We start from the raw sequence: 15,438 nt of genomic DNA, 5'->3' as shown, positions 1-15,438 counted from the left end.
TTGAACTGTTAAATAGGACTAAGAGACTGGCCAAAGAGTGTGATATAAATGTGCGTCTCAGAAGGGAGACCTGAGATAAAAATGAATAATAAACAAAGGAAACCCACCCCATAGCTACTATGTCGAAACACTTTAAGAAAAAATTTGTAGGTAACTATGACACTAGGAAAACTAAGGCGTCTTTATGAGCAGGAGTGGCCCCTCTTTAAAAATGAATTGCTATCAGAAAAAAAGTTTAAAAAGATCCCTAGTGTCTGAGGCATGACACAAAGTTACTGAAAAGGAGGGTCACACTGAGCAATTTCTGTACAAGATACCTGGCTACAGCTATCATAGGCCAGCCCCCTTACCACGGAGCTTGCCAGGATCCTCCTCAGAAATTGGAAGAAATAGAATTAAGGAAGCAGTTACAGGCACTGAAAAAGGTGACAGAGGCAATGTCAGAATGAGTAAATGAGAGGTGTCCTGTTAGTTTGTTTCCCCTTGTCCACTTTTTCTCTCCAGGAGCTGCGGTGTAGGTCAAAGATTAGAGCATGTCTCCCCTGAGGGCAAGATGGAAAGGCCCTTACAACATTATCCTGACCACACCTACAGCTGTGAGAGTAGCAGAAATTCCTGCCTAGATCCATTCCAGCAGAGTGAAACCTGCCATGGAACCGGAGGAGAACCTGCCCCTGCCTAAGAGGAACCAGAACAATGGCAGCTAATCCTGAGTTCCCATGGCATGGGCTCCGCACCTCAACGACTCCTGAACCTTGGGAAGCTACCTTGGATCCTGATGGTGTGCAAAGAACACCAAGCCCTGCTCCAGTAACACCCCGGGAGCTGACTAGTCCACACACAGCCAAAGCATGAAGATCTATGTCATAGTAAGACTGTTCTTTATTGGACTCAGGAGACCTAAGTGAACTTTAGTTTGTGCAAATATTCAGGATGCTAATGTAAAAAAATTGTGCAAAACAGATTAACTTTAAATTATATGTCCCCCTGGTTAACTTCACTACTGTCCGCCATCGCCGGCCCTCTTTTGATCCTATTACTACTTCTCACCCTTGGTCCCTGTATTATAAACCGCCTAATAGCTTTTGTCCACACTAAGATCGACACTGTCCAGATAATGGTTCTCCGCTCTCAGACCACCACAACAAGAACTCATGATTGAGCCTCAACTGCACCTAGGAAAGGGGGGAATGTAGGGGCTGAGCCGACGCAATTTTAATGATGGCCACCACCGCCATCTTAGGCCCAATGAGTCAGCATAACATCTTCGCCCATCCCAAAGACAGCACCACCCCATGGTGCTAAACCTATGCCCAATCACGAGCTAATGCCTAACCTGTAATCTGCCCATGCCCCTAGCAACCAATCAAAATTGTACCTGTATTTTACCCCTCCCCTTCTTGTTTTCTGTATCCTATAAAAACTGTTTGCACTCGGGGGAGGAGCTCTTCCAGGAGAGTCCAGACCCTGGCTTGAATAAAGCTTGCCTCCTGATCTTTACATCGGAGTGTGTCTTGGACTAACTCTTGGGGGATCAGGAAAAATCCAGGCACAACACATAAATCAGTGATTACAGCAGGATGTTGGAAAGACAGGCTGGAGCATGAATTCTGGAGTTTGAATTCTGATGTTTACTTGTCCCAAGATTAGCTCAGAGTTGCTTTGCCTCCATTTTTTCATCTGGAAATGGAGTTGATAATAACCTCTCTCACCAGGGTAGATTAAATGAGGCTGGATTTAACACAGTATCTCAAATAACAAAAATGGAAAGAAAAAAAAGCAAAAACAAAAACTAATCCAATGAAGTGTGAGCTTAAAATCTTAACTGCCCCTTCCCCCCTACTCCCATAGACTTCTTCTTGGCCTAAGAGATTTCAGAAAAACCTTCAAACCAAGTTCCTCGCCAAGAAAGGAAGGGTGGTAGAACACAGCACAGCCTGGACAGTAAGACACTAAATTAACAGGACCAGGGGCCATGCAGAGCCAAGTTTAAATCACCTGTAGGCCATCAATTTCCTTAGCAGATCACTGGAGTGGGTATACTATGGCTTGTCTCTGATTAACAGACAACTTTATTATAACTTAAAACATTTAGATAAAGCTTCATTTCTTTATCCAACTACAAATCAAAGAATCTTTAAACCCACCTATGACTTGTAAACCGCCATTTCTAGATATACCACCTTTTAGGCCAAGCAATCATATGGCTATTGATTTATGATTTTATCTACAATTCTTGTCACTCTGACATGTATAAAATCAAACTGTAACCTGATCCACTTTGGGACCACCTGCTCAAAGCTTCTCAAGCATGGCTCCCCCAAAACTAACACATTCTAATAAACCGCTTTTAATTGTTTTACAAAGAGTTTGAGACTTTTTTCCATTGCCAAAGAGAAGACTAAAGAGAAAGTGTCTAGAGTAAAATGCAGTAAAATAAATAAGAAAAGTTATAAATGAGAAGTAATTCTGGCAAATTCAGGACAGTGAGAAAGAAAATAAACTTTTATTCTAAGTTAATTATCAAACCAGAGAGGAATTGAAAATATAACAGCAGTGACATCTCACTCCCCCACTTCCCTTTGAGCTAAATAATTACCTCTTGAAGACATTTACTACGTGGGTTCTAGACTTACTAATTCCAAGTAGCTATAAAAGGCTGTATAACCTTATAGTTCAATGTGTAGCCAATCACTAGTCAATGTTATTTCTGTAATCCAGTGAGAATTCCTGTCAAGCAATTCTCGGTCATTCCATTACTCATCCCTTTTTGCCCTTAACTTATAGCTTTCATAGAAAGCTATAACCCAATTATAGCCCAAAAAAGAAGGAGAGAGGGGAGGGGAGGGAGGGTAATTGGTGGGACCACACCTACCGTGCATCTTACAAGGGTACATATAAAATTTACTAGGTGTAGAATATAAATGTCTTAACATAATAACTAAGAAAATGCCATGAAGACTATGTTAACCGGTTTGATGAAATAATTCAAATTATATATAAAACCAGCACATTGTACCCCATGATTGCATTAATGTACACAGTTATGATTTAATTTAAAAAAAACAAAACAAAACAAAAACAACCCTGTCTGTAACAAATGCTGAACAAAGCAACCTCCGCCCCGCCCCAAGGCAACCTGAAAGTCTGTCATGGGCTGTTGTCCTCAACCCTGGCCCAAATAAATTCTCTAAAGTAATTTTGCCTCAATTCTGTGAACTAAAATAAAATTTTAACTCCCCCTCACCAACTGGGAATGAATCCCCCCTCTTTGCGAAGGGGACCCCAGAAATACCTTCCTTGAGAAGGGAGGTCGGACATGCCCATTTATCCCTGCCTTGGACATACACTTTGTTACCATTAACAGGCCTAAGGCTTTGCAAGATCACACCTGCAGGTCATCAGCTTCCAGCACTAGTCTCTGGAATCTGAGTGTATGTCAGGTATCTTCCAGTGTCTTGTCTCTGATTAGCAGACTTCCTTAGCTTAAAAGCTTCCAAGCCCCCTAGAGAACTTCATTTCTTTAACCAATTGCTGCACCCTAACAGCCACCTATAACCTCCTCCCTTAAGATGTCCCATCATTTTGGGCCAAATCAATGTATGCTTTCCATGTACCAACCTACGATGTTACGCATAATTCTTGTCTCTGTGAAATGTATAGAACTAAACTGTAACCCAACCACAGAGAGACCACTTGCTCACTGTGAAATGTAGAGAACTAAACTGTAACCCAACCACAGAGAGACCACTTGCTCACGGCTTCTTGGAGGCAGCTGTCCAGGCCCTGATCACACATAAACCTCTTTATATTATTTTACAGAGTCTGGGTTCTTTTCCAGACATCTTCTCACAGTTCCTCTGATTATGCTGACACACGTGCTGGAAGTTAGCAAGATTCAGAGTGGCCCAGGACCACCCACTATTTTCTCTCAGATTCAGGGCTGGATTCCAGCCTGACCCATAGGTATCCTTGGACCCAGAGGTCAGCAGGTGCACGAGGTGGGGCCTTTTTCCTTTTGAGTGAGGTCTATACTTTATTTGGGCTGTTCTTTCCAATCTTTCCATTCTTGAATAGAACTCTGTCTTTGCCTTGCAGGCCAGAGATTAGGATTTCAGGGGGGAAAAGAAAATGGCCAGTTCAGCCTGAGCCTCTCGGCAGGAAGGTCTGCATCAAGGTCTAGGCGGTTTGTCAGACAACGGCACATGAAGTGGTTTCACCTTGCACAGCCTGCTTTTAAACCTGCAGCTGCCTTCTGCTGTTTGTAATACTGACTTTTTTTTTTATTTGTGACCAATTCCTGTTGGTTTTAGTCTTGAAAGATGAAGGTGAGTTTTCCAGTACTGAAGTTGACAGATTAGAAAATATTTTTAAGAGAAAGTTTTCCTTTAACTTCCCCTAAAAAAAAAAAAAAGACAGACAGACAGACCCTTCATCTATCTCCCCAAACTACTTGTAAGCCTTTCTCAGTCCCTTGGAGATGAAAATTTTACCAAATCTTTGAGAATTAGCTAAGCAGCATTCCAATTGACATCAGGTTTGAAAGACAGCTAACTTTCTTCAGACACACCACCAAATTCCTTTCCTCAATGTATAACTTTATCTTAGTAAAGAAACAAGAAACTAGTCTGAATTACTTGTTTTGACCTTTGAAAGTGACCCATTTGTAGTCCTTTCCACAGATGGAAACAGAAACCAAAATATTCCTCTGTAAAGTGCTAGGGACTGTCAAACTGAAGAGGTTAAAATACAGGGACACACTCTGCCCCTTCCCCGGCCAGTCTGATAGCAAGACAGCTATTTATAGAGACAACAGGTTTCCTGCCTGCCTTCTCCACCCCTACAAAGCTGGCTTATCAGCTCAGAGACAGCAGTGTATGGGGATCCAGGAGAAGATTTCACTCTTCCTATAAATTCACCTTCCCACATTTTCCTGCCTTTTCTAACCCCATGGGCAGCTTTTTTGTTTTCCTGTTTTACCAACCATCTATTTAAATCTTCTCTTTGGACTGTGTGTGTAAATGGTCAGCTGAGAAGCTGAGACCCTAGAGAATGGCTAGACAGATGGAGGCCATATTCCATCCCAGGACAGCAGAACTGTCTTCTCTTTGCTGCCTTTGAGGTGGTTCTGGATCTTGCGAGAACTAAGCTCCACTCTCTTTGGAGATGGCTATTGAGTCCCTGGTTAAGTCATAACCTTGATTACGGTTTACTGTTTTTAGTGAGTCACTTGGGAAGGTACGTTTGGTCTAAAAGAGGGAAAATTTCAAAGTACAAAAGCAGGAATATGGTCATTTGTCCTGGCTAAAATCTGACAGGAGATTTGAAAAGTTTTTTTTTTAAGAACTCTACAAATACAGTTGAAATAAATTAAGTTACCTTTCTTCAGACACACAATAAAATTCTTTCCCTCTGTGGATACCTAATTAAAAGCTGTTATTTAGGATGCATGGATATACATGCGTATGTATTGTCCGAGCCCTCTGTTCTCTGTACAATCTTCTTAGCCCAGTGCATTGCTTCCTTGCTGAGCCCTGCTGACCACAGACATCCCCTCAGTCTGCTTCTCTTTAATGACATGAGGTTTGCCAAGGATACTGTAAAACATCATTGGCCTTTTGGAAAACTTAAGCTCTCTCCCCCAGCTTTGAAATGTGTAAACTAAAATAAAATCTTAAGGCTTCCCCCCGCCCCACCAAGTGGCTGACTGACAAGACCCCCCTCTTGGTCAAGGGGATCTCCTAAAACCGAGTTGCTAGCCATGAGAAAGGACATCAGACAGGCCTTATTGTGTCCCCCTCCCCTCTTAGAGATGTCTTTTGTGACACATTAACAGACCTAAGGGTCTTCATGACAAGACATACCTGCACATCCCCAAAATACACAACAAACCACTTGGGTCTGGGCACACGTCCTGTAGTTTGTCTCTGACTAACAGACAACTACCCTAGCATTTCTATTCTCAGACTCCTGGTTTATTAGAAAAAGCCTAATTCTTTCTACTAATTGTCAACTAAAGAATCTTTAAACTTACCAATAACCTTTGAGATGTTGAAATTTTGGGGTCACACCTTCCCCATACTGGTTTTGACTTTACTTACAATTCCTGTGTCCCTGAAATGCATAAAACCAAACTGTAACCCCACTGCAAGGAGTCTGTGTGCCCAAGGCTTCTTGGGTGTGGCTCCAGGTCACGGTTCTCTACCAGTGAGATAGGTTTAGGCTATCTGTTAGATGTTTTAAGGTTATAAAATTGTTTCTGTGACATTGCTGATACTTGCTTGTCTGTGAGCTTATGACCTAAATTTTGAACCATTAGATTCTGGGGTCTACACCAATGGCCACAGGAACACCTGGGGTGCTGAGAAGGGGCTTGGAGAAAACGGGCTTCAAGGGGGATGGGAGGAAAGTCTGGCCTGCTGACCCAGGAAGTCTGGGGGGTCCCTAAGAATGTGGGCCTGAGGTAACCTAGGTAACCAGTGACTAACAGAGATAATAATCAGTGACCAATAGGAAAGGGCGATACTACCTGGAGCTACAAAGAGACCAATGAAAGAAAGACATGCAACCAGTTTCAAACAGAGAGGGTATTTATCCCTCTGCACAGCCTTTGCATCTGTCTCTCACCTTCTCTCCATCATGAGAGGGACCCACCTCCAACTCTCACGGGAAGTGTTCTCAACTTTCTCTTTGCTATTCTTAAATAAAATCTCTCTTTGCTACCCTGAAACTTGTGGGGGTTACTTTCGTCTACACTGCCTGTGGCACTCCAGTTCTACATCCAGTTTGCACTCACTTTTGCTTACAATTACCACCATGCCATAGTGGAACTTTCTAGCTCAGCTGAGTAACTGAACCAGGTTAACTAGGTTCAGGGAACAGGGACCCGACCCCCAGCAGACACATGTGTGCCCACAGCACTTAGGCCAATAGCTGCAGGGGAGGCCAAGCCAGCAAGTCTTCCCTGGCCAAGTGCTCAAGGCACTGTATTTATAGCTCTATATCTTTTGTCCTACAATTAAAATGGCTTATTTGCTACAATTTTCACTAAATATTAGGGTTACTGAGAATTAACATTGTAAAAAAAATATTTAATTAAAACTACTAGATAGAACAAACGATTCTGTATGCAAAGTGTATAAGAAAAGATGTGATTTTGGTTAAAGAAAAAGGTTATAAAAGGCAAATCTGGCAAAATTCCAACAGCACAGGCCCCACCACAAGCTCCTGACAGGCAGGAAATAGGATATCCAGCCTTGAACACAGTGCGCAGAGTAGGCAAGGGTGTCAAGAAGGTTCGTGAGCAAATGAGAGTTCCACATACCCCTCCTAAGTCTCTGAAGAACACTTTCAAATCCATCTAGTGTGGTGGAAGCCTAAGATTCATTGGAATAGTTTTTTTCTTTTAGCGTCATTTATTAGTAAGAAAAATACGATATATTAGTAAAATATACTTGTCAAACAGGGATATAGAATAGTTTCTTTTCTTGGTAGTTAGAAGGCACAGTTTTGATAACGCCATGACTAATTATAAAAATCTTCATTTTTATTCTGTACATTATGACTTTAAATCACTCTGTAACATTGTATCTAAAACCTGACTTTGAATTGTATTTAATAGAGGCCAAAAAAAAAAATCAACAAAATTAACTTACTGTGTTGTATACTCCCTGATCATACAGGGAGGACCAGAGAACATATGAAACTTACTAGCAAATAGGGCAGTTTGGCAACTTTCCTCTTCAAAGTAGCCTTAAGCACCTCAAGGCTCCATGCGTTTGTTAATTAAGTTTTGAAACTGTAGATCATTTGTGGTGATATTGGCTATTTTATTTAAACTTAACTGTAGCATGCATTCACTCATTCATCTATACAAACAGTATTTACTGAGTCTCAACCACATGCAGGGTTCTGTGTGTGCTGGCAGAAGGCTCACAGCCTGGCTGTCAGGAGCCCACAGATAAGTGGAACCCCGTCACCTGAGACAGCTGATCAGAGAGAGCAACTGTATGAGCAGAGTCAGTCATCAGAGTGCTAATGATAAGCCCCCCTTTACTTGTAGGAACTGATATTCCTAAATGTAATTATTAAGAAAAGTTCCAATACAAGTTGAACATTAATATCTCAAGAAATTATTTTTACATTATACAAAGCCATATGTGCATTTAATCCATTACCTTACTACTGCTTCTTTTGTTAACTTTGAAAAATCCCAGAAATTTTTTCTTCTCTTTATCTGTCTCATCATTGCCAAGTGATGATTTTCTAAAAGTTTCTGGAAAAAGAGAAAAAAAGTACTAAGTTATTTTTCAGCATTTGAAACAAGAGATTTAAGTATTTCGCTTTAAGAATCTTAATAAGGCTCGGCGCCTATAGCTCAACCGGCTAAGGCGCCAGCCATGTACACCTAAGGTGGCAGGTTCGAATCCCCAGCCCGGACCCGCCAAAACAACAATGACGGCTGCAACCAAAAAATAGCCAGGCGTTGTGGCGGGCGCCTGTGGTCCCAGCTACTTGGGAGGCGGAGGCAGGAGACTCGCTTGAGCCCAGGAGTTGGAGGTTGCTGTGAGCTGTAATGCCATGGCACTCTACCCAGGGGGACAGCTTGAGGCTCTGTCTCAAAAAAAAAAAAAAAAAAAGAATCTTAATAAAAGAATCTTCTACTCTTAAAGTTTAAGAGTAATTCTTAGAAGAAATCACCCACTATTTCTTTTGGAGCCTTCTGAGCCACGTGAAAGCCTTTAGGCCCATTTAGGGAATCACTACGGCAGCAGTTCTCAACCTGCAGGTCGTGACCCCTGGGGGGGTGTCCTGCATATCAGATATTTACATGATGATTCATAACAATAGCAAAATTATAGTTATGAAGTAGCAATGAAAATAATTTTATGGTTGGGGGTCACCACAACATGAGAAACTGTATTACAGGGTCATGGCATTAGGAAGGTTGAGAACCACTGCACTACAGGTTTAGTGAGTATGGCGGCGTTTTCTCTGCGTGTGGGGCTGTGCCCTTTTGGAGAATGAAAAAACAAACACATCAGTTGACGTTCCAGAGCAGCACCGTCCAATAGAAAGCAAAGAGGAATCACATATGTAACTCGAAACTCTGTACAAGCTACATTAAAAAGAACCAGGTGAAATTAATTTTAGTAATAGTTTCATTTTAATTTAATATACCTAAAATATCATGCTATCACATCACCAATGTGAAAGTCACAGGTGAGACATTTCACAGTGGTCTTGGTGCTGGGTCTTCAAACTCCAGTGTGTGGCTCTTGCTTTCAGCATATCTCAGCCTAGACTGGCCACATTTAGGGCCCAAGAGCCACGTGTGGCCTGTGACTGCTGAACTGGACACCACAGTTTTAAGGACTATGACATTAGTGCAAAACATTTAAGACTAATGAGTGAGGTACAAACACTAAAAATAAAGTAACTTAGCAACTCTCTGAACACAAAGCGACAGTGAGCAGCACCAGGAGGGATTTAAAACCATCCCATCAGATCCCAGGAACAGTCTCACGTTTCCACTCCTCTGCTGCCTCAGGATGTTTTCCTTTGTAATAACATTCTCTAGTGGGACAATTATGTGTTTTTTTAGTTCTAAATTCCCGACCTCCTTTTCACAGTGTTTTCCTCAGGATTTCAGGACCAAGATAGGTCCTCTCAGGTTCCAGACAAAGACACTGAAGCCCACACTTGCCGGGTGACTGACAAGGCAACCAGGGTCTCAGTTCCCAGAGTCAGCCAAGGCCACAGCAGCATCACTGTGAACTTGTAAGAGGTGTGAACCCTCAGGCCTCCCACACTTCCAGAGGCAGGTCCAGTGCTATGCAGTTTATCAAGCCCTAGGGATTGTTCCGCTGAAGAGTCTGAGAAAGAAACACACCTGGGAAGCTGTGGTGGGAGGCTGAGAGCAAGACACGCGCGTGTGAGGCACACTCGGGCAAACTGCTCTGCCTCTGGAAGCCTCAGCGCCTTCCCCTGCAGACGGGGTGACTGTGTGAGCAGCAGGGACAGTGCTCAGGGCCTGGCACACACAGCTCCAGCCTGACCTCTGAGTAGTATCATTCATTCACTGGGGCTCCTCAAGGCCACTCCAGGCCTTTGCCACTAATTCACTCATTGCTTTTCTACTGAGGCATATAGATATTATGAAAGGGGGAAAATGTGAATGTTTGTGGAGGATAAAAACTGCACTTCCCCACATCACTGCCTCCTGATGGAAAGCCAGGCTCCTATTCCACTGATGGGGAAATCACAGACTGGGATTTTATGAACTGTCGTCATAATATCAACCTAACAGGTATACATCAATTAATTCTTTATTTGCTAATATATAATTTCATATCTGACAGAACAGACATAAACGCCACTGCACTGATAATATTCACAAACACCAACAGTGTCCATCCTACAAACAGAAAACCCAGTACACACGTTCCTTCCACCATTCTGCAGGAATGGAGGCTCACATTCTGGTCCCGAGGCCCAGGGCTCACAGGTACACACACAAGGCTCCAGCAAGGAATGGGTGAGCCCCACGTCACACAGCACCCAGGCCAGAGGACCCACCTGCAAGGATGCAGCTGCACAGACGCCCGTGCACATGTACTTCCAGGTCGGTCAGACCCAAACCCTCTATCAGGTGGAGCTCTAAAGAGTAAAATATGCCACACCATGGAGCAAAGCTTTAAACTCCAGTGTGCGTTCGTATGTACATCCATAACCTACAGTGTTTTGGGAATTGAGTGGTACATTACACAGATTTAAAGATGCTCTTTGACTTACAGCGGGATTACATCTTTCACATACCCATAACCTGTGAGTCAAGGAGCACGATGAAGGTTTGTCATTTTTGCACCATGGTAAAGTTAAAAACTCCTAAGTTGGGAAACTGTATGAAAATGGATATTATGGTATCCTACAGATAAACAAGATACAGGACATGTTTATGGGTACACAAACTACATCACATTGACCACAAAAATGATAAACTGAGCCTCTTATTCTGGTCACTAGCCCTACAAGACTGAGGCCGGCTGTAGTGATGGAAGCACAGGGACAGCCCTGGCACCAGCACTGACCCCTGGTGGTAGGAGAGACATGGCAGGGGCCCACAGCTTACACTCAGAGGTAGGCCTAAGAGAAGGTTTATTTAGAGGCAAATGTTTGCTTCATACTGAGAGCGGCCTCCGACAGGGCCTCCTGTGAGGGCTCTGAGGTTCGACAGAAGAACCAGCTTGAGAACAAAGTAAGAGGACTTGGTGTTGGCATCAGCCAAAATCTTCACAGGACATCTGACAGTGTGGTCAGAGTGGCAGCGGGCAGCGGGCAGTGGGCAGCGGTGCATGCCCAGGCCTACAGAGCACACACAACTGGGATCGAGAATCCAGTTTCAAATGTATCCGATGTTGCTCATAAAATCTAGTTTATTTGAATTTACTCTCATTTATAAAAAGTTAAAAATTAACAAGAACGTGGGGATTCAAAATTATAAGAGAGCACTGTTTTGAAGCATGATGAAGATGAATTTAGGGTGCAGAGGAGTGGAGCAGAGTGAAGGTCAGCCAGGTCACACCACTGAAAATAAAAGCAGTTCAGTGACTGGAACAAGATCACCCAGAGAGCAAACAGGAGAGGAGGACCCAGGCCGCCTTGCAAATGCAGGATGGAGACAGCCTCGCAACAGCAGGTTTTCAAGTTCTAGTCCCATCAAAAGATGGCACACACGTGAGGGGGTGAAGGGATGAGTCTGGCTCACCTGTTGCCTAATCTCAGTCAAATCGGCTGGGACTGACAAAGCCTTCACAGACGCGCCCTCACTGTGGTGGAGCAGAGCACCACATAAGGCTCACTGAGGTGGGTCTACACCAGGCACTGCCACCCTCGAGCTGTGCCCAGAACAGTGCCAAGTTTTTATTGTTTTTTTTCTGGAAATGACATCTATTATTAAATAATAAACACGGACAAACCTTTCTGTAAAGTACAGACTCATTAAGATACACACATATATATGGATTTTAATGAATCTTTTGAAGTCTAGATATCTCCAAAAGGTTCATTAAAACCCCAATATGTATGTGTGTGTATACAGGGTAGACATAAAGTTCATGTGCAATTTAAATGTGTGCATATGTGTATATGTGTGTGTCTATCTCTACATATCTATACACATGCACATATGTGCTGAAAGCAAAAACTTCTAAGAAATAGATGCCAGGCATTTGCACACTTATCTACTACACAGGAAGTTAAATCTCAAACTCCACACTGCCCCCAACCCTGCAGCATGCAGTCAGGGTGAGCCCAGGCAGGCAGGCGCAGGCGCACAGAGGTCAAAAGCAGTGCTGCCTTTTCTACACGTACCACGCCGGCCTATTGTAAAATTCTGAGGAACAGAATTTGTTTGCTTACAAAAGACTCTCTTATTTTTTACCAGTTAGAGCCACACAGCAAATTCTCACACAAAAGCATTCTTCTCTGAACCAACCAACAGGAAACCAGGAAACCAAGCCATAACCTCCTGTCATCCCAGCAAGCCCCCCAGGGGTGCTCTAAGCCATATCTGTATTGTCTTGGATTCGGCACAAAAATGTCACCTCTGTGCATCTCCAAGCTCAGAGCCATGCAAAGTGCAGAAGCACAGAGGGGCAGGGAGGCCTGGACACACTGTACCTTGGCAGCTCAAGGAAGGCTCAGACTGAGTTTTGGTCAGAAGAACTGGAAAAAGCGGGCAATGAGAGTATGAGGACCAGCCTGGACGTCTGCAGGAGCCCCTGCCCCAAGCCGCCTGGAGGACGGCTGCATCCCTGGGCTCAGCCTCCTGCAGGCGGGCATCCCTGGGCTCACCCTCCACCAAGCTGGCTACATCCCTGGGACTGTCCTCCTAGGGCGGCAGTTCCACAGCCTGCTAAGTGCTGCAGTGTACATAGGTGGCAGCAAAGCCTTGCCTTTGCTTTGTCAGGCTGTGGCTACCAGGGATTCCAGGGGAGTGTGGGCCCTGCCTACAGTGCCTCTTCCTGTTCTCCAGTAGCTACAGGGCTCAGGGAGGGGACACCCCTCCCCTCCATGTATAAACCAAGAAGGGCAGAAGATGGGGCTCCTCCTGCAATACCACACAGGCCTGCCCAGGTCAGCTGCAGGGGAGGAGGGATTCTCAGCGATGTCCTCTGAATGAGCCACTTCTCAAATGTATGACAGTGAGTAGGACAGAATGAAGGCGTTTGGCAAGGATATAATCAAACATGTCACACCTGGCATAGCATAGGCATGGTCCAGGGGAGAAGGGTGCTGGCCATGGGGCTGGAGCAGGGCCCCCACAGCAGGAAGACTTTTAGGGTCTGGGGAGTGGGGAGGAGAGGGCAGGGATGCCCAAAGCAGTGGGAAGGGGGACTCAGAGGCTTGGGAGCAGCTGGCTTATACCGAGGACAGGCCTACAAACCCAATGGCAAAGCTGGCTGCAGCAGTGTGCTCTGGGCTCTGTTCTGCATGGGGATCAGAGAAGAGCTGCAGTAGGCCCTGACCCCACTGAACCCTTCATCTAGCTCCTGTGTGCTTGCTGGGGGCCTCTCCTTAACAGAGATTCAGGCTTACATGACTTTTCCCAGGGAGCAGGTTCAACTTCTACCTTTTAAGATGTATCCAAGTGTTCACATGTCACAGAAACACTCTTCCGTGTAAGCTTTTTTCTTTGAGATATCTAAATGCGGGACCATTATTTTTCTTTCTTTCTTTTTTGTCTTACCCAATGAAAACCATTTCCAAAGAGTCACATAAACCACATGTAAATAGGGCTGATGCACCCAGACAGTCCCTCCCACCGCAAGCAGGTCTGTTGCCTGCAGTGATGCTGAGAGTATTTTTGTCTGTGTCTTAAAAGGATACTGTATAAAACACAAGATGCATTATTCTCAAATGTCACAGTATTTTTTGTGAAGGGACAAACAGTCCATGTATCTACAACTCAATGGAGCTAAATCCTCTCTTGAATGTCAAATCAGATCTAGGACCCAGATTGCCAGGAAGACAAAGGCCGATTAGGGGAGAGGGACAAGGGCCGATTAGGGGAGAGGGACAAGGGCCAATTAGGGGAGAGGGACAAGGGCCAATTAGGGAAGAGGGACAGGGACTCACTCCACTGTGGGCATGAGTTACAATAAATTTGGTAATTAAAAAATACATTTTTTTATTGGAAGTTAGAAAAGAAGCTATAGAAAAATAGGAAAAACTTACTGTATGTATTTTAAAAGCCTAACTTATTCAATATTTGTAGATAAATAAACAGACACAATAGATGTCAAATAAGGCTCATCAGAATAGAAACTTTTTCTCAAGTCCATTTTAATAATTCTAAGGCCAAAAAATATAAAATTTTCTTTTGCCAAACAGTTGTTTAAATACGCAGTCAGCCCTTTGTATTAATCCAAGAATCTGCTTACACAACGCATCAGTCTCTGTAACAACATGGCCTCTGGGGCCACCACTGTGAACAGCAACTGTAGCTATGACCTCAGGCTAAGGGCCAGATTCCCACCATGAGTGAGATATCTCTGGCCAACAACGGTGAGAAAGCCTAAAGTGATTCTGCACTTGTTCCATTTTAGGAGACAGCTGAATGCTTGCTGCTACTACTTTTGCATATAAGCAATGTCTAAACCTGGTAGGAGCTAATGGCAACACAGAAGGAGAATTAAGGGAATATGACCTGTGGTTTTTGAATAGTCACGTGAGAGCATAACCTTGAATCTCTCCTATTCCTCCTCCCCCCCTTTTCCTTATCTCACAGGAGAGTGCAGGGTGACAAAGAGTGAAGGACATATTCAGGACAAGGACAAAGAGGCAGAATCAAGAGGAATGAAAACAGACAAATTTCTTTTTTTGCCTACATCAACACCGGTTTGGACAAAATTGGAGTTGCTTTGAAATTCATGTATCTATCTCTCCCCAGAGCTAAGAAAAGCTGCAAGGAGAGCTGACAGGTCACACATGTGTACGTGTGTGTGTGTGTGTGTGTGCAGGGTAGGGCGTGCGGGGCCCAGCAGGCCTCACCTCTCCTGTTGTCCCAGGCGTACAGCTCCTTTATCCCCAGCTCACTCAGGGATTTGGACAGTTCCAGCTCCTCTCCGGCAATGTTGTCCCTCAGGAGAACCACGTGCTCTGGAGTGACCTCACACTTCGCACAAATGACTGGGAGAATATTCTGGAGAGGTACCTCCGGGCTCACACGCACAACAGCTTTTTGTGTCCGCAGGTAATTCACTACCAAACGCACAGATTTCTAGAAGTATACACAGACAAAGAGAATTCTGTAAGTACACCTGCCCACAATGGCTTCAACTTTGTCAATTCTACAATTGAATGTGGCAGGATTTGTGTGGCCCCAATCTTTCTTCTACAAATTTAGTGATTTATGAGGGAAAATGGCATAATGAG

At 44.0% G+C, this 15,438-nt stretch overlaps 1 protein-coding gene across 4 annotated transcripts in view; it reads right to left on the bottom strand.

Annotated features, from left to right (window-relative positions):
* COBL (cordon-bleu WH2 repeat protein) overlaps positions 1-15,438 on the bottom strand; it is a 314,424-nt gene that overhangs the window by 167,900 nt on the left and 131,086 nt on the right. For all 4 annotated transcript variants that reach the window (XM_023517890.1, XM_023517892.1, XM_012810060.2 and 1 more), the window contains exons 4-5: positions 15,055-15,283; positions 8,178-8,275 (exon numbers count right to left, since the gene is read on the bottom strand). In XM_023517890.1, coding sequence (XP_023373658.1) covers positions 8,178-8,275; positions 15,055-15,283 — 327 coding nt within the window. The remainder of the gene's footprint in view (positions 1-8,177; positions 8,276-15,054; positions 15,284-15,438) is intronic.

The sequence above is a fragment of the Otolemur garnettii genome, unplaced genomic scaffold (assembly GCF_000181295.1).
Source record: "Otolemur garnettii isolate 467f Iridium unplaced genomic scaffold, OtoGar3 scaffold00123, whole genome shotgun sequence".
NCBI lineage: Eukaryota > Metazoa > Chordata > Mammalia > Primates > Galagidae > Otolemur > Otolemur garnettii.
The sequence above is the reverse complement of the archived record's forward strand: the minus strand, read 5'-3'. Positions and strand labels throughout refer to the sequence as shown.